Raw genomic sequence first — 20,441 nt, 5'->3', positions numbered from 1 at the left:
CGAGTCTGAATCCGAGCTAATGTCGCTATATCTTGCTGTTCTATCCGCCATGTTTGTTTGCATTGGCATCACTGTGTGACGTCACAGGAAAATGGACGGGTGTATATAACGATGGTTAAAATCAGGCACTTTGAAGCTTTTTTTAGGGATATTGCGTGATGGGTAAAATTTTGAAAAAAACTTCGAAAAATAAAATAAGCCACTGGGAACTGATTTTTAATGGTTTTAACCCTTCTGAAATTGTGATAATGTTCCCCTTTAAACAACTTTAACACTCTTACTAATATGCGCCACACTGTGAACCCCCACCAAACAAGAATGACAAACACATTTCGGGAGAACATACGCACCGTAACACAACATAAACACAACAGAACAAATACCCAGAATCCCATGCATCCCTAACTCTTCCGGGCTACATTATACACCCCGGCTACCACCAACCCCCACCGCCTCCCCTCCGTGCGTCGGTTGAGGTGGGCGGGGTTGGGGGGGGCGGGGTTTGGTGGTAGCGGGGGTGTATAATGTAGCCCGGAAGAGTTAGGGATGCATGGGATTCTGGGTATTTGTTCTGTTGTGTTTATAATGTGTTACAGTGCGGATGTTCTCCCGAAATGTGTTTGTCATTCTTGTTTGGTGTGGGTTCACAGCGTGGTGCATACTAGTAAGAGTGTTAAAGTTGTTTATATCACAACCCTCAGTGTAACCTGAATGGCTGTTGACCAAGTGCGCCTTGCAATCTCTAACGTGTGTAAGCACAGGCCGCATACAACATGTGACCAGGCCGGCATGCAGATAGCATGGTGTAAAAGCAGACGTGACGACATGTTGTAGAGAACGTTAAAGGCAGTGCCATCACGGCACGCTCTCAATATTGTTGTCCGGGTGAAAATCGGAGTATGTTTGCCCCGGGAGAGGCACTGAAATCTGGAAACCTCCCGGAAAAATCGGGGGGGGGTCGGCAAGTATGCAGCTGAGCCGCATCACACTGATCAAAGAGCCGCATGCGGCACCGGAGCCGCGGGTTGCCGACCCCTGACCTAAGCACTGCTAACCTGCCAGCTGCTGAACTGTAACATAACATGACATAACATAACTAACAAGTGAAATAACATTTATGTTTATGTTTTAAGGTATTGGTTGTTGGACCTCACATTTAAGCTAATTTTAAAGAGAGAAACCATGATGTTGATTTAGGTACATTTAAGAGTTTTTACATAGTTGAGTTAATTAGTTGAGTTGACTCATCTAAATATTTAAGTTCAAGTTAAGTAATTAAGCAAGACAAATAGTGACATGGATTACCAAGAAGACTGCGACACTGAAGCTATTGAGTTGCTGAAAACAGGACATTTCAAGGAAGACGTTTTAGACAAAAGCCCACAAGAAGCAATCAAAAATCAAGCTCCTAAAAGTGACAGCTTGAGTATAGGTCTACGATGGAAAAAACTCACTGTAAATGGCCAAGTACTGCATCAAGAGAGAGTTAAGAGACTTAAAGCTCGCTTCAATGTCAGATATGACAAATATAAATCTGTCGCTAAACAAGCTAACATAATAGTTGATGCACCTGTCAGTGCCAGTTTGCATGAACATATCAAATCCAACATACATCTGGAGAAGTGAAATAGGTGAAAGGACAGCTTTGCATCTTGAAACTCCTGATGGAGACACTCGCAGCAGAGTAGACACATGTTACGCAGTTTTGAAGAAAATCATGCAACAAGCAAAATACACCTTACAGCAGAGTAAGGCTGCAGCTAACGATTATTTTTCTATCGATTAATCTATAGATTATTTTTTCGATTAATCGGTTAATCTATAAATTATTTTTTTTCGATTAATCTATAGATTATTTTTCCTTTTACCGATTACTTTTTTTATTTAAAATGAAGATGAAAAAATAAATGTCGGCCAGTTTTTTCAAAAGGCATGGCTTTTATTTACAAAAAAAAAAGTATGGCCACTCAGTCAACATTGACAACAACATGACAAAATATTCTGTAACAATGTAAACATTTAACAAAATTAAAAGTAGCTTATTTGCTTTTAATGTGCAAATATAAAAGTAAACATCCAGTGCAAATCTTAATATTCTGCAATAGTATAAGCATTTCAAAAGTAAAAGTATTGCTTATTTTGCTTTAAAATGTGCAAAAATAAAGATAAACATCCAATTCAAAAAAGTGCAAAACGGAAATATTCTGTAACAGTGTAAACATTTCAACAAAAGTAAAAGTATTGCTTATTTGCTAAAATGTGCAAAAATAAAGATAAACATCCAATACAAAAAAGTGCAAAACGAAATATTCTGTAACAACAGTGTAAACATTTCAACAAAAGTAAAACTTTTGCTTATTTTGCTTAATAACACAACAATGATAGTATGATTAAAGTGAAAGTTAATTGTTCGTTTGTACATAGTATACGTAATTGTTAATGTTGTAAAAGGTATTTGCACAACTAATTAACGTTAGCGTTAAAGAGGAGCGCGTCTTTGTAAACACTGAACAGGCACGCCAAACGCTCCTCTCAGAGCGAAACGGTGCTTTAGTTTATGAATTTACAACGCAGATACAAATGACACATTCATGTTTTTGTGTAATGATGACAAGGTATACTCACGCGGACGATTGACTAGTTGATGGTGATGGCAAGAACGCTGCCGTTGTGCTGCTATGATAGGCCATTTCCGCTCGACACAGTGTGCATACAACAACATTATTAGCAGAGGTGGGTAGAGTAGCCAGAAATTGTACTCAAGTAAGAGTACTGTTACTTTAGAGATTTATTACTCAAGTAAAAGTAAGGAGTAGTCACCCAAATATTTACTTGAGTAAAAGTAAAAAGTATGTTGTGAAAAAACTACTCAAGTACTGAGTAACATACACACACATATCATATATATATATATATATATATATATATATATATATATATATATATATACACACACACACACACACACACACACACACACACACACACATATATATATATATATAAATATATATATATATATATACATACATACATTGATATATACAGTATATAATTTATATTTATTTATTTTGCCGTTTTTGTTTACATGTTAAAGGTGTTTTAATAATTATACATGCATGTTTAACATATAGATTCCTTTCTTTCATGAAGACAAGAATATAAGTTGGTGTATTACCTGATTCTGATGACTTGCATTGATTGTAATCAGGAAGCAGTGCTGGTAACGTCCACGTTTTCAAATGGAGGAGAAAAAAAATTCCTCCTTTCTGTCTAATACCACATGAAAGTGGTTGTTATTTGGCATCTTATTTGTCCACCTTCCATATTCGTTTTTATACCCTTTACAAGAAATACATTGGCGGCAAACTCCGTAGCTTGCTAGCTTGTTTGCGCTGGCTTTCGGAGACTCTTATTTTGAAAGCGCAGGCGCGATGGAGCGGGACTTTTATTGTGAAGACAGGAACTGTGCAGTCAGTCTTTACGGTTGAAATAAAAAAAGGGTCTTTTTTCCTTCACACTTTTGATTGATTGATTGATTGGAACTTTTATTAGTAGATTGCACAGTACAGTGCATATTCCGTACAATTGATCACTAAATGGTAACACCCGAAGTTAGCTCGGGCCAGTCAGGTCATGTGACCCCTGGCTCTGTTTGATTGGTCCAACGTCACCAGTGACTGCATCTGATTGGTGGAACGAAGTGAAACGTCACCAGTAAGGCAGGCACTTTGAAGGTCTGTCTGACAGACCAAAACAAACAAAGCGTGCATTAACAGATCGATAAAAATTAGTAGCGAGTAGCGAGCTGAATGTAGATAAAAGTAGCGGAGTAAAAGTAGCGTTTCTTCTTAGGCCGTTTATTGAAATACTCCCACACTTTTGACGACTTTTGGCGTGCTTTTTCCCCCTCGCTCGCACCGCTCGCATCGTCTGCTTTGCGCTCCGCCATGACGGTAGTGTGACGTAAATATGCGACGCGTCGACGAACAAAAACGTCCTCGACGTATTTACGTAACCGATGACGTCGACTACGTCGACGCGTCGTTTCAGCCCTACAGCAGAGTAAAACGAGAAAAATATTTAGAAAGAAAATCAGTGCGCTGGAGTAAAACTGGCTCAGTGTGAAGTTATGCAGCGTTACAAAGTCCCAAGTTGTCTGTCAAAAGACAAGAAACGGCAGCAGAAGTAATTGAAACGGTAGCCATTCCGAATGTCATGGAAGAAACGGAACATGAAAGGAATTAACTTGAAAATCTTAACCAAAGATTGCGACTTTCCACCTCAATCTAAGTTCAAAGCCATTCAGTATGTTTAAAGACACCAAAAGAGGGCATTTTACAACCAAGGTCACACAAGAAGACAGCACCACAGCATTGGCTAAAGATTTGGCTGAGTCCATCAAGTTTAGCAGTCTACCAATTCCAGAGTCCACAGTTTTTAATGGCGATCCCATCAAGTACACTTGAAAAATTTTGTTTCAAATGCTGATTGAAAGAAGGGACATGTCAGTGAGTGAGAATGTTTACTACCTTCGCAAGTGTATTGCTTGACCCACAAGAAAGGCTGTCAAAAGTTAGTTCCTGCTGGGAACAGACAAAGCATGCCACTAAAGCTGCAGCTATGGAATATTTTAGTAATCGAATATTCTATAGAATATCCCGATCGAATAATCGAGTAATCAAATAAATCATATTTTTGCTTTAAAAAGAAAAAAGAAAAGAAAATAGAAAATAAAATAAATTATATATATATATATATATATATATATATATATATATATATATATATATATATATATATATATATATTTATTTTTATTTTTATTTTTATTTTATTTAATTTAATTTATTTATTTATTTTTTTGTCCTGTCCAGCTTCTCAGGCAAATCATATTGTTGATGTAGATGCCCATGTCGGCTGTGCAAATTTACTTTACAAAAGAGAAGTGTGGGATACTTCTCTTGTTGCCTTATTTGTATTTTGACTTGATTAAATGGATTTATATTATTATTTGGTGCAGCCGGGCCAGAGCAATATTTTTGCTTAATTAAGGTTTAATTATACATGTTAAGAGCTCAAAGTAAAGCCGCTGCTCCTCCACATTGAAGGGAGCCAGATGAGGAGGTTCGGGCATCTGGTCAGGATGCCACACGAACGCCTCCCTAGGGAGGTGTTTAGGGCACGTCCGACCGGTAGGAGGCCACGGGGAAGACCCAGGACACGTTGGGAAGACTATGTCTCCCGGCTGGCCTGGGAACGCCTCGGGATCCCCCGGGAAGAGCTGGACGAAGTGGCTGGGGAGAGGGAAGTCTGGGCTTCCCTGCTTAGGCTGCTGCCCCCGCGACCCGACCTCGGATAAGTGGAAGAAGATGGATGGGATGGATGGATGTTAAGATGTGCCCTCAATTACAGTGTTTGGCCTAATTGTCTTTTATTTCCGAAACGCCTGTTTTCATTATTGAAGGCTGACACGCACAGTTGAAATACGTCCGTGGTTGATTGTGCCAATTTGTGTGTGCTAATAAAAACAGGTGCACTCACAGCCCTATGTGCTGTGTGGTGTGACCGCATAAACAAAGTTCCTGTCTCTCGTGATGATTATTATACAGTGCCGTTTAAATGGTGGTTTCTCCACGCAAATCCACTGAGCTATTTTCAACCTGCCAACAATACATAAACAATATAAAAAGACAAGCCACTTAATAATGACAACAGTTTTAAATTTTAAGAATGCAATACAGTTCATTGCATTCTTTGCATACAAAATAGTAATCAATGTTAATTTTGCCAACATAACATGTCTGAGATGAAAACACATATATATATATAAAATTAGTTAAAAATTAATATTTCCTGAGAAAGTTAAAATACAACAATATTCTTAGTATCAAAAATAAAACAATAAGAACAGTTTTCATTATATCAAACATAAAAAGTGGATGAGGTAGTGCCTTTAATACTGCATTTGAAATGTGCAACCAGTGGTGAGTCACTACCAAGCAAAAACCGCGCATGCTCAGAAAAGTAGCGTCAGATTTCCCGCCCGTCCGAGCACCTACTGGCAGAAATGTAGATCGGCGGATTCGGCGCCTATGCTATATAGACTATAGTGGGTGCAAGTGCAAGCTATCTAAGTAGAATGTGGTTGCATGACTTGAATAACCCGAATAACTTTGCACGACTATTTTCGCGTGGTTACTAATGAAAGGCTAATTGAACACAACAGCTCGGATAGCGTTGTTAGTTTTCAACACTTTTTGGCAGCATTTAATGACTTCGCGGAAGTGAAAGAACACATCCTGGTTATCATAATGAATAACATTTATTTTACTAACACAACTTTTGCATTTACATTTAATAGATGACTTACCTCGCCTCCGGACGTCCCTCAAAGCGGATGCTTTCTCGACATGTGCTAGAGCATCGAACTTGTGCTATTGTGGTATGCGATCTTCACTTAGCATGTTTGCATACTACTGCGTTTTCATCTGATTTTAGTGGGACGTGTTCCCACACCTTAGACAACTTTTGTCGCTTTTTAATTTCCTCGTTTTGCTATGGCTCTAGTCCACTGCTTTCTGCGGCGTCTGCCATTGCGAGTTATGTTGGCGAAAAAGTTTTCTAAACTCAAGCGTATTTAAAAGAGCGGTGCTGTGCAGTGTGCGTATGATCTGTGACGTAAACACGCTGTGCAATACCGAAACAGTCCGTGTGAAACGAAACGTGAGCTTTGACTACTGTTTACTAAACGAGGCAAAATGCTGTAAAAAAAAAAGAATGACGCTTCGAGGCAGAAAAAAATCCTCTAATATATTGTGTAACCGAATTACTCGAGTTACTCGAGGAAACGTTTCAGCTCTACATACCACGCTGCTTGGGACACTCTAGAGCATGGGTGTCAAACTCTGGCCCGCGGGCCAAATTTGGCTCGCCGTGTAATTTCACTTGGCCCTTGAGGTGAAATCAAATTAACACTAGAGCTGGCCCGCCGATTATATTCAACGGCGGTGCCGCGGTAACACCGCATTCACCGCTAATTTTCATACTTGCCAACCATCCCGGGAGACTCCCAAATTTCAGTGCCCCTCCCGAAAATCGTCACGTCCGCTTTACATCCAGTCCAACGAGTGCTGGCCCAGTCACATAATATGTGCGGCTTCTGCACGCACACACAAGTGAATGCAAGCCATACTTGATCAACAGCGATACAGGTTACACTGAGGGTGGCCGTATAAACAACTTTAACACTGTTAGAAATATACGCCACACTGTGAACCCACACCACACATTTCGGGAGAACATCCGCACCGTAAAACAACATAAACACAACAGAACAAATACCCAGAACCCTTTGCAGCTCTTCCGGGACACTACAAGGTGTGTGTGTGTGTGAGATATAATGACTGATGAACACCTTCGTTCGATAATGAAGGTTGCCTCAGCTCAAAGCCTGAGCCCCGACATTAATGAACTACCATTCAAGAAAAGATGCCAGGTATCTTGGCTTGGGCACATCCGATTAGATCAGTGTGTTGCAAACTGAGCAGTTTAAAGTCCTGAATGGTTGGTTTATTATTTTATTTTATTTTCAAATGTATTAGCCTGTGGAAAAAGTTAATGTTGATATTTACCTCAGAAGGCTGCAAATAGAAAAGAGGCATTCAATTTTTATTTAAATTGTATTTGATATGCCATTGATATTTTTTTATTATTATTATTATTATTTGAAACTCGATTTTGCATGTCACTATAAAGTTATATAAGCCTTGTTTGTTCAATATTCAATGCAAAACTTGTTTGGGTCCCTATCAAAAGGTTCATTTGTTCAACCTTGGCCTGCGGCTTTGTTCAGTTTTAAATTTTGGCCCACTCTGTATTTGAGTTTGACACCCCTGCTCTAGAGGAAAGATCTGGAGGGTCATTTAGAATCTCCAAAGCCTTCAGAGATAAGCTTTTTTTTTTTTGCCAAAGATGGAAACAAAGGACAGTGCTGAACTAAGAGTTATTTTTGTACTGTGGAGTAAAAGGTTCAGCTTACTAGATGCAGTTTCTGTTAAAAACAAGTTAACACACAGAGAGAGCAAATGACGGTACAAGTTCATTGTTTAACAAGTTTAAACCTGAATATTATGATATAGTTTTTTTGTGTAAGAAAGCCACAATACATGTCAACATTTTAACTATTCAGTTTGTTGAAATACTTCTACTTCAAATTCTTAAGTACATTTTACATCAGCTACTTTAAGGCATTTAGTTAAATAAGTGTCTAGGCAGATTTTTATACTCAAGTATTGCTTTCAAGTACTTTTTACAAGACAGCATACACCTAATGTTAGGACTGTGTATTGTTGATGCTGTCAGTGAAACGGATCCTTGCTGCATTAAAAAATGTATTGCCTGGAGCCAGAAAATTTGCTTGCTAACACACAAGCTTTACACAAAAGGCCTTATCTACAGGGAATTCACAAGCAGGAACGCCCAGTTTGTCACCGTTTAAACCCCAGTTATGGTCATCATGAGTCATTCCTCTCACGGTACTCCTATCAATTCATCAACTTAAGTCTTTGCCTACAAATAAGTACACAATTAATGGTTTTAAAGCAAAACACATATTGTATTTAAATTGTTAAAGCTTTGGAGCTTTGCTTTCAGTTTCGATCCCACTGAGCTCCAATGTGTAGATACTTAGGTCAGGTGGGTTAAAAAATACGGCCCAAAGCCATTTTTGGCCAACAGATATTTTTAACTTGCCTGCAAAAATAAAATTAAACAAGGAGAGTAATAAATGTGCAAAAACAGAAAGGAAGAACAAAAAGGCATAATAGTACATAACAGGCAGAATGCAGATTAGGATGTTTGGCTTAGGGGGAGTAAATACATTCCAATCCTTGGCTACTCAATTTGTTCTTTCTTGGCCCTTAAATTGATGATAATTTTGACTTGCAAGGTGAAAAGGTTCTCCGAGATGTTATCCAGTTTGCCATTTAGTTCAGAAATCGCCACAGTCTGAGTGCCTATAGTCCTGCCCATTCCATCATGATAATGGTACAAGATTTTTTTTTTAATAATGGTAACAGTGATGATAATAGGCTTTGTCACCTATAAACTGTTTTAACCAGTTTACAAAATGGAAAATTATCAAAATGGTCCAAGTATTCTATTCAGTATGTGGTCGTCGATGGAAAAAGTTTGGATATTCCTGCCTTGGGTGCTTTAAATTGTAGTTATTTCCAGTATTTCCAGCTTACTCTTATTACAACTTGCCATGAATGTATGTTTTAATAGTTCCACATACTGTATAATCAAAATATACAATAAATTATTTCACGTGCAGTAATTTCTCTTTATCAGAGAAAAGCTCAACATCGACAAGATGGTATAAGAACTGATTTAAAGGGGCCTTGCTGTGGTTTTCCCAAACTCTTTGCACCGCTCTCTACCCAAAACGTAGGATGTTTTTGATACAATGTCATACTACAGCCATTTTACAATAAGCAATATATTGTGGGGGGAAAAAAATCTAAATACAATAGTTGAAATAAGCAAATATACATATATACTTTTTCAATACCTTTCCAATGTCCATTTGTTAGTGATAGCTGACCTCCATACAATGAAGTATACCAATGGTCTGTATTGCATTATCAATATTTTGTTCCACCCTTAGGGAAACCCTCACCCACTCACCAAATTGTAACAACACACTGAGAGCTAACAAGATGCAGCATCCAAGTAAGGTCACCAATAGGCAGATTGCGGGATTCCAACAGCGGCACACGTTCCCCACCACGCGCTGGCCTCGCATGGCTGCCTGACCGACCATCAGCCTGCAACATATTCACACACCTTAATATTCTATCAACTCATACATAGTCTACAAAACAAACAGGCACATTAGTCTGCCCTATTTCCACTGTGCTCCATTGTGCTTGCAGCTTTTGCAAGTATTAATGATCGTGTTCAGAATGAAGCGCTGACTAGCAAAATATGAAATGAAATTGTTCCTAGAGATTATATGAAATGCAAGGCAGTGAGGGGGGTTTCCCAGCATTGAGGACGGGTGGAAATAAAGGCGCAGGTGTCACCTGTGTTGTGATTTTTCATATAGTGGGGGAATCCCTAGAGACTAAGATTTTTGAGATTCATCGGCATTCACTCAGCAATCGCGGGAGATAGTAGAAGGGGTAGCCAACATGACAAATTTCATAAGTCGAACCCAGAAAATGTGTGTTTAAAATGGAGGGAGTTAGGGATGGCCAGACGGAGTGTATCATGCAGGCATATCCTAAGTGCAGGCCACACATCCTTTTTTATTGGCCTTTGGCATACTGTAATAATAAAATAATTAATTAATAATGAGATCTTTTTTTTACACTAATCTGCACAAAGCTGAGTTGTCTTCGGATAGCTTTGCAAATATTGACATTGATTGCATTGGATTGATTTTAGATATATTTAAAAATAAGGATTGAGCTTCGAATGTCCCTTTTTTATTAACATCTCAAACGCAGAGAGAAGAATATGTTTCCCATTAAATGGCTCAGCATGGGTTATACCTCTTTTCCATCATAATTCCCCCTGACCTTACACTGGAATGTGTATGGTTGATGATGAGAGGCGAATTTGATATTGGCCCCTGGAGATAGCAGACATTCCAGGCTGAGGGGGCACAAAAAGACATTTCTGCTTTCTGAGGCCGCATCGTCAGGCATAAACACTGCTTCCTGTAATCTGTCACTAAAACGTTTCGGCACCTGATGACACTGTTGGGGCGCCTCTCCTCTCCTAGACTAGAGGAGGACGTCTGCTGCATTTGAGAAGCACTGATAGTGGGCCCTTCACTCTTTAGCTAATCTCTGCTATGTGTGGGCATTTGGAATGATATAATTCAACCACTGTATTTTGCTCTAATTCAACAAACAAGCAAGTATAAATATAACCAACCACTCAAACAACAGTTTTAGTTGTGTTGTGAAAGAGGAAACTGCTCCATATTCATAATGGATAATGTAGCACAGAAAATACAATATTAACATTCAGTTCCAGTGAGATAATATACTTTTAAATGCTGTGAAATTAGATGTGTACTTTAAGCATTAAACTGTAAAGTCAATTGAGTTTTATTAACCGTACCAAAAAGATGAAAGAAGAAAATGATTAAATCTTAAATGCTGGAAGCACACAGTACACTAATAATAATGTCAGAGTTATCATATACACATTATACACTTTTAACAATCATATACAGTTAATCAGAAAATCCATCTCTCAACATCTTTTAAAACATGTCTTAAAATTTGTCATAATTTGTGAGAAAATATGCATTCTTACTTATAGGACTGTAGAGCAAATGTAACTAAATTAAATTATACATACCTGTTGTGTATGTTGACACCCAAATTATAAATAATAAACAAAAAATGTGCGTGCGAAGAGCTTGGTTAAAAAAAAAATCCACGTCCTACAAATTACACAGAAACTTTGTCAAAATAATGACTCTAGAAAATTAAAATCTCCAGCAGTTCTTCTCTTAGATGTTTCATCTCCTCAGCTTCTGCGTGGCCATAAATATGTATGGCTTTGGTAACAGAGATTACGTAAAACAATAGATAGCACATCATTGTATTATGTTAGTGTTCTCACACTCGGTACCCCGCCTATCGTTAAAAAGCAGGAGGGGCACAAACACACACAAAAAAACCTAACAAAGAAGGAAAGCTAATACTTCATTGGTAACCTTGCATCTCCTCTTCCTGATCTACTCGTCCTGCAGACTCTCATTGGAAGACACTGTTGCCCATATCCCCTGTGTGTGTGTGCGTGCGTCTGGTGTGCGAGTGGGAGTGGTGAGTGGAAACAGTAACACAAAATTACTTGCTGAAAACCTTTTCCTTAAAGTGTAATTCTACAAGGTCCTCTGAAAAAAAGCCTAAGGATTCACAACTGGTCAAAAAAACAACTAAAAGCTGATAGGACAAGTTTGTGCAGCACACAATCCAGACTGTCACACCCAAAAAAAGGAAACAGGTGAATCACATTTGGACAAATCAATGAAAAATACATCATGTGAAGATTTTTTCCACTGTTCACTGTAGTACAAAGCCAAATAGTGAAAAACAGAGAGAGAGAATTTTAAAAACAACAAATCCATAAAAACATTAACGGGTATCTTCCTGCTCTTTCAGGGTCTTTTACAATTATACTGTATCCTAGTGGGACACTATAGTACAGTACAGTACAGTGGCAGAACAAGGCTCATTTTAAACCCAAATAATAATGCTCATTCTAATATCTTTCTAAAGCATACGCATGCCTCTCTGGGTTTACTATCAACTAGCTTTAACCAGGTTTTGAAAAGTTAGCCAGCCAGCCACTTTTGCTGAAATTTTCCTTTTCCCGACATATATGGATGTTCTCACTTTTTCCACAGCATCAGCACATTGACAGGATGTAGAAAAATTACTAAGGGGATCTGAACTTTTTATGTTTATTTTGCCTATCATTAATAACCCTTTTGTAAGACACGAACACATATGTTTTTTTTTTGTTTATGCATTCTGAGTCGTAACTACCGTAAATATTAGCAAAATCCCAACTATCCTAATTGTCTATTGCGCACACAAAGCCCACTAAATACCCAGAAGTCATTTTTTAAATGTTAATAAATTAAACAAATGATCAAATACATAAATAATCATTATCTATTTTTTTTTAAAAGGTTCAAGATGTTCATCATAATTGTTTTATTTTTACTTTGTGAACACTTGTAGTTTGAGCAGTCTCTTAAATTGAATCATATTTGTGCTTTGTTTGATTTCCTTGCTTCAATCAATCAATCAAAGTTTACTTATATAGCCCTAAAACACAAATGTCTCAAAAGGCTGCACAAGCCACAACAACATCCTCAGCTCAGATCCCACATCAGGGCCAACATCAAAAAAACTCAACCCAATGGGAACAACGAAAAACCTTGGAAGGGACCACAGATGTGGGAACCCCCCCTTAGGTGACTGGTGCAATGGATGCCGAGTGGCTACAGTTAATACCGTGAGAGTCCAGTTCAAAGTGAGGCCAGCAGTGGATCCTCTTGTATGTAAACAAGTCTGCAGCGCAGAGACGTCACCAACTGATGCATAGAGTAGTGGTCCATCCCGGGTCCCGACTTGGAACAGCTAGCGGTTCCTCCATGGAAACTGATCAGTGGTCACCTGATAACCTCTCTACGCAGGAGAGGGGGCAGAGCAGAAAAGAGAGACAGCAGATCAACTGGTCTAAAAAGGACCTATTTAAACGCTAAGGTGCATAAATTAATTTTAAGATGGCACTTAAATGCTACTACTGAGGTAGCATCTTTAACTGTTGCCGGTAGGGCATTCCAGTGTACTGGAGCCCGAATAGAAAACGCTCTATAGCCAGCAGACTTTTGTTGGGCTCTGGGGATCCCAGAGCCAGAGTTCTTAGAATGGAGATTTCTGGCCAGGACATATGTTACAATACAATCAGCAAGATAAGATAGAGCTAGACCGTTTAGTATTGTATACGTAAGTAGGGAAACCTTAAAGTCGCATCTTAAGTGCACAGGGAGCCAGTACAGGTTAGCCAGTATAGGCGTAATAGGATCAAAGTTTCTTGTCCTTGTTAAAAGTCTAGCAGCCGTATTTTGCACCAACTGTAATCATTTGATTCTACACGAGATTCTACAAGACATAACGAACGTATGAATAATGATCTCAGCATCGAATTTTAGTGATATTACGGAGATGAAAGAAATTTGTTTAAATAACGCTTTTAATGTCTGACTCAGGGCAGCACGGTGGAAGAGGGTTAGTGCGTCTGCCTCACAATATGAAGGTTCTAAGTTCAATCCCGGGCTCGGGATCTTTCTATGTGAAGTTTGCATGTTCTCCCCGTGACTGCGTGGGTTCCCTCAGGGTACTCCGGCTCCCTCCCACCTCCAAAAACAGGCACCTGGGGATAGATTGATTGGCAACTAAATTGTCCCTAGTGTGTGAATGTGAGTGTGAATGTTGTCTGTCTATCTGTGTTGGCCCTGCGATGAGGTGGCGACTTGTCCAGGGTGTACGCCGCCTTCTGAGATAGGCTCCAGCGCCCCCCGCGACCCCAAAAGGGACAATCGGTAGAAAATGGATGGATGGAATGTGTGACTCAAACCAGGGAGTTGGGTCGAAGATAATGCTGAGATTCTTTACTGAGTCGCTCTGTACAATTGTTTTGTTGTCAAATGTTAAGGTGGTATTATTAAATAAGTGCCGGTGTTTAGCAGGACCGATAATCAACATTTCCATTTTCTTTGCATTAAGATGCAAAAAGTGGCTTGACATCCATTGTTTGATTTCATTCCGACTTCCTCTCATTTCTAAAGACATTCACCTGGGGATAGGTTGAATGGCAACACTAAATTGACCCTAGTATTTGACTGTGAGTGTGAATGTTGTCTGTCTATCTGTGATGGCTCTGCGATGAGGTGGCGACTTGTCCAGGGTGTACCCCGCCTTCTGCCCGAGTGCAGTTGGGATAGGCTCCAGCACCCCCCGAGACCCCAGGAGGGACATACGGGAAAATGGATGGATGGATGGGTCACCTAGCGGCATATAAATGCTGAAGTGTGCAGGGCCAAGAACCGATCCCTGTGGAACTCCAGATGTTAGCTTTACATACTACAAGGTTACGTAGTTAGGGGAGATTCACTGCATCCTGTCAGTAAGATACAGTATGAGTTAAACCAAGAAAATGCCAAGTCTGACATACCACGTGTTTTCATACGTGCTAATAGAATGCTATGGTAAACGGTATTGAAAGCGGCAGAGGTGTGGACTCGAGTCACATGACTTGGACTCGAGTCAGACTCGAGTCATGAATTTGATGACTTTAGACTCGACTTGACAAAATGTAAAGAGACTTGCAACTCGACTTAGACTTTAACATCAATGACTTGTGACTTCACTTGGACTTCAGCCTTTTGACTTGACAAGACTTGCTACTTTCCCCAAAACCCAAAGCTTAAAAAGTTATTTGGGAGCGCGTCTGTGTCGATCAGCGTGTTGTTCCTGTCAGCTGGTGTGCTCTCAGTACAACAGCCAATCAAATTAGATCTACGTTGTTTTCATCCCACAGCTGTCATCCAATCAAATTGCAGGAGAACCAATGAACAAGAGTTGTCAAACAATGCACCAGTGAGAAACAATTATGCCAAAGTTGGTTTCGTTCGGGTATAAAAACTACGACTTGGTCAACAAAAAACGAATTGCCGTATGCAAATCACGCAGTTCGAATATTACAGACGGAGACGCAACAACTTCCAACTTTGTTCGACATTTGAAGTTGCATAAAGAAGGGTAAGTTTTGAAAGTAAGCTAACGTTTATTGGCTAAGTAACGTGACTTTATTTGCTGTGTAGTTAAATCAGTGAGGCTGCAAACTCACTGCTAACGTTATAAGCATAGACATATTCTAAGTAGATGCAGCATGGAGCGCTACTGCCTACTGGCGCAAACGAGGCGCGGGGCCGCCATCTTGGAGTGGTGATCCGCTCCACTCAGTGCAATTCATTTGGCAGGAGCAATGAACTGTCAGCGCATTTAATTCATCTTCAATCAATCAATCAATCTTTATTTATATAGCCCTAAATCACAAGTGTCTCAAAGGGCTGCACAAGCCACAACGACATCCTCGGTACAAAGCCCACATACCTCACTGAATACCACTGATTTTCACGCGTTTTTTTTTGTCATACGTGTAGCTATGATAACGGACACATGTTTTGGCGTGTTTTATTATTCATAGTTTGCTTAACAGTAATATAATATTCTTATACGCTATAAGTGACCAGACGTCCGAGATCAAAACTGGGAATATAATCCCAGAGAAGGGGGAAAAAAACAGTCAGCTATTTTTAAGTTGAAGAAACAGTATGATTAGGTTATATATACATGTGTATATACTACATAAACAATGTATGAATACATTAGATATCTATATACCTTATAGACTGTATCTCTGTTGCTGCAGCAGCAGAGAGTTTATTCTGTCTTGACACTTTGTATTGATATTTTGTATTACATTCTTCCCTTAAATGATCATGTTTACAGTGATTGTTTTATATGTATTTTTTATGTATGTCGCTTTGGATGAAAGCGTCTGCCAAATACTTAAACATATATAAACACCTGAAAGTCTTTATATCAGCTAAAACCTCCAATCTGTTTCACTGGATTCAGAATAAAACCAAATGCTGTTTTACCCAACAACGTTAGTATTTGAATATTGTTACTTGAAGACTTATTCCTGGTTACAATTATACTGTTAAGAAAGTATTGTTTTATACTTTGCCTAAACTGAGAATGCATCATAATCAGTGGCGGCTGGTGAATTTTGTTTTAGGTGGGGCTGAAAGTTTGTAAACCAAACCCCTGTAGGGGCGCCATCCTCCCCCAGAAGATTTATTTGTGATTTTCACATACAACTATTGAAGATCTTTGCTCCTTCTCAACAATGTGGTAATATTATTTTCATAAAATACAACCACTTCAAGATGGCGGCCAAATTGCTCACATCACAGCAACCAAGTCTACTAGGACCCTGACATCTAAAAAGTACAACTATGTTCATTGTTATGTTCATGTATTTGTTATGTTTTTCATGTGTACGCACACATAAACACACATACAGTATGAGATGAGATCAATGAGATAAGGTAAGAACATGATAGAAACTGCTGTGGAACTAGTTACCATGCAATATGCCATGGAAATACAATGTGAACACTTTTGTGCACATAAGTACAGTTGCACTTGTTTTTTCAAATGTGTTTATTCTGTAAAGGAATTAGTTAAATGTTTAAAATGACTGTGGTAGAAAATGGATGGATGGATGGTTAATAGTGCTATTGGGAATAAGCGGTAGAAAATGGATGGATGGATTGTTAATAGTGCTATTATGAATGTCAGCACTATTTTTTTCCTGCAATTTCAAATGCACTTGTTGTAATAAGTAAATACAGCGTTTTAAAAGCATACACAATCTGTGTAAATATATTAGTCTGTGGTTAAAAGGACTTGAATGGACTCGAAACTCAAAATGCAGGACTTGGGACTTGACTTGAGACTTTCCAGTCTTGACTTTGGACTTGACTTGGGACTTGCCTGTCTTGACTCGGGACTTGACTCAGGACTTGAGGGCAAAGACTTGAGACTTACTTGTGACTTGCAAAGCAATGACTTGGTCCCACCTCTGGAAAGCGGCCCTGAGATCAAGTAGCAGCAACACGGATGAAGCATCTGCATTCATAGTTAGCATCAGATCATTAGTCACTTTTGCGAGAGCAGTCTCAGGAGAGTGATTTGCCCTGAAACCAGACTGAAAGGGTTCACAGAGATTGTTAGACATTAAGTGTTCATTTAGCTGCTGTGCAACAATTTTTTCAAGGATTCTTTGAGGTAAAGGGATGGTGGTAGTTTACCATGAGGTCAGAATAGAAGTTAGCTCTTTTGAGCAAAGAGTGAATAACCACTGTTTTGCTAGGGGAACAGTACCAGACGAAAGTGATAAATTGTCTATTTTTACATTTACATTTTAAAAGTATTTAGGATAATCCTTCTTAGCACCATTTTCAATAATGCTATTTAGGATGCCCCATTTTGCTCTCATATTGTTTTTGGTCCGGTCCAATAATTGTTCATTATGTTCGTAGTTTGCCAGTTAGCTTGTTCTTATACGTTTTGTACTTGTTTTCTGCCTCTGTAGATCTCTGTGTTACAAATGTTTTATATAATGTATTCTTTTTGTTGCAAGCATTTTTCAGTCATTTTTTTGTAGGTACCGGTAGGTAAGTAGGTCTTTATTTTCATTGCACAAGTACAACAAAACTTTGATTGTTTTTCCTTTTGCTTCTTACTAAGTTGTTTCAATGTACAATGTTTGTCATAAAGCATCTCGAAAGTATTAACAAAATTACCATATGCATCATCTACATAATTTTCACTGTATACATTGTCCCAACTTTGATCTCTCAGATCATTCTTGAAAGCTGTCATACTTTGTTCTGTGCATATTCTTCAAAATACATTTTTGTCATCAATGTTCCTCTTCTTGTAGTTTCCTTCATAGATTATGAAAACTGGCTGATGATCACTGTTGTCAGATATTAGCAGACCACTTGTGGTATTATTTTCAAAATCATTAGTACAAATATTATCAATAAGTGTGGCGCTGTGTCCTGAGATTCTGGCTTTGTGATTTTAGGATATAAACTCAGGCTGTACATCAGAAAAGAAAAACAGGACCACACACACAAAAGATAACCTCCTACTTCAAAGACAGCAGAGATGCATGCATGCCCAAGGCATTTAGGCCATCACAGACGTGCCACAGAGCTGCAAGAGTGACATCTCTCTGCTCAACAAACTGAACAGCTTCTTTGCACGCTTCTTTGCACGGTTCTTTGCACGCTTCTTTGCGCAAAAAACACTGGCACCTTGTCACACTTGATCAAAATTCTAAACGGACCATTTGCAAGAAGTTTGAAGGAAGGCAAGATTGTTTCATATATATCTCTGCAATGCTTCCATAGTTTGATTTCAATTTTTTGGGACTTATGCGGATCCTAAATACACATATGCGGGTACCAATAGGCAAGACAAGTTGGTTTTGCATGATAGGGTCCCTTTTAAAATGCACCAATCTCATGATATGGCCTTACTACACAAGGCAATACCACATTGTTAGAATGGAGATCTGCTACATATTGTCAGTTATATAGGACCCTGAGGTCTTCAGACCATCTCCTCCTGGCTGTCCCAAAAACTAGGCTAAAAACCAGAGGAGATAGAGCCTTCTCAGTGGCAGAGCCCAGACTGTGGAACAACCTTCCACTATCCATCAGATCCTCCCAGTCTTTGAGTCATTTTGAATCTAGGCTAAAAACATAGTTTTACTCCCTGGCGTTCAAATCCAGTTAGGCAGGATATCTTGGTTGTTTGTATTTCTTGTTTTATCTTTTTTTATTTATGTATTACATTTTAGTATTTTAGGTGATATATTCTCCACTTATTTTAAGGTATATTTTACTATTGTGTTTTATTCATCCTTCTGTGTTATCACGTAAATGTGACCTTATGTGCCCCTTTTTGTTGTTGTTGCAAATTGTCTGTACAGCACTTTGGCCAACGGGGATTGTTTTTAAATGTGCTATATAAATAAATAAACTGAACTATAAATGAAGGACACATATCTCACCTCTCCTTTATGTTTGTGTGCAGAATGTTATTTAAATTATGTCTTCATAGTGATGAAAGTTGCACACTAAATGCATATTGTTTTAAGTTAAGCAGGACAGCCTTCTGTTGAATAAATATGTTTTTTATTTAAGTAAATTAATCAGTAAATATTTATATTCCAGGAAAAAAAAATATTATTCCGTTCATTTTATCTGCCATAATAAATGATTATTGACAATTTGTTTCCCACATATTTGTATCAGTCAAATAGTATGAATGGTCATACTGTGACAGGTCAGGTTCTGTATTTGAATTTTAGTTGAAGACCCTTGACTCAGAATAATGATCAGATCAAATTGTATGACACAATTATTTAAAAAACCATTACATTCCAAAAGGTTCACACTTTGTTTTCCACTGTTCATATTGGCGTAGGTTTTACTATGTTTAAAATTCTAAACAAAAACATGCACGTGTAAAATACTCTGCATTGGCAGCATATCACCACTAGTAGTCCTCATCCCACACAAGTCGTCTGGACTAATGTTGCCTCTATGGTTATCAGTAATGTATAAACTGTGACCACACCAGCGTTTAATTATATATGTTTTATTCATTTTTTTTTTTTAACAAATGTACTATGATGGGGTTTCATTAAGAAAACATTAGACACAAAAAGCAACGAAAGGGAAGTGTCCAAGAAAACCAAGCAGGAGGAGGGTCCCTGAAGGTAACATTGCTGCTTCAATGAAATGGTTCATACGGATAAACAAACCCCCTCGCATGGCTCCAAGGAACTAACGTAACTGACATTACCAGTGACTATAGATATAACTTGGAGTTGTGTCCCAACATATCAAATTAAAGGATAATAAGCGAATCCCGTCGCAATGAGTCCGCTATGAGGTGAGTTTGGTTCAAGTTGCCGCTAGACATTAACAAGCTAATGTCGGCTAACAAACCAATGAATTAGCTATTGTAGTAGCAGCGAATTCCAGCTAATTTTCTTCCGAAAAATTCACTTTATGTTCATACAATCACAATATTGTAGGCTCAAGTAAGCCGATTAAATAGCTGACTACTTCGACTGCAGTCACATTATCTAAACACGAAGTGTCTCAGTCTGGATGCTGCTTACTCAGACTCAGTCAATTACAGTAACCTGTTGCTCTTTAACATACATGTTATGTTGTTGCATAAACA

The 20,441-nt window shown here is 38.6% G+C and overlaps 2 protein-coding genes across 5 annotated transcripts in view; one reads left to right on the top strand and one right to left on the bottom strand.

Annotated features, from left to right (window-relative positions):
* LOC133608019 (scavenger receptor cysteine-rich domain-containing group B protein) overlaps nt 1-11,588 on the bottom strand; it is a 60,956-nt gene extending 49,368 nt beyond the window's left edge. For 2 of the 4 annotated variants that reach the window (XM_061963139.2, XM_061963143.2), the window contains exons 1-2: nt 11,380-11,588; nt 9,691-9,830 (exon numbers count right to left, since the gene is read on the bottom strand). In XM_061963139.2, the coding sequence (XP_061819123.1) occupies nt 9,691-9,826 (136 nt within the window). In that variant the 5' untranslated portion in view covers nt 9,827-9,830; nt 11,380-11,588. Of the gene's footprint in view, nt 1-6,373; nt 6,602-9,690; nt 9,831-11,379 lie in introns of those variants that run through there. The other 2 variants (XM_061963140.1, XM_061963141.1) reach the window with 1 other exon arrangement.
* Nucleotides 11,589-19,925: 8,337 nt separating this feature from the next.
* tspoap1 (TSPO associated protein 1) overlaps nt 19,926-20,441 on the top strand; it is a 223,963-nt gene continuing 223,447 nt past the window's right edge. The window contains exon 1 of the mRNA XM_061963136.2: nt 19,926-20,144. The gene's annotated coding sequence lies outside the window, so the exon portion shown is untranslated. The remainder of the gene's footprint in view (nt 20,145-20,441) is intronic.

This window comes from Nerophis lumbriciformis, linkage group LG09, assembly GCF_033978685.3.
Source record: "Nerophis lumbriciformis linkage group LG09, RoL_Nlum_v2.1, whole genome shotgun sequence".
NCBI classification, from domain to species: domain Eukaryota; kingdom Metazoa; phylum Chordata; class Actinopteri; order Syngnathiformes; family Syngnathidae; genus Nerophis; species Nerophis lumbriciformis.
The sequence above is the reverse complement of the archived record's forward strand: the minus strand, read 5'-3'. Positions and strand labels throughout refer to the sequence as shown.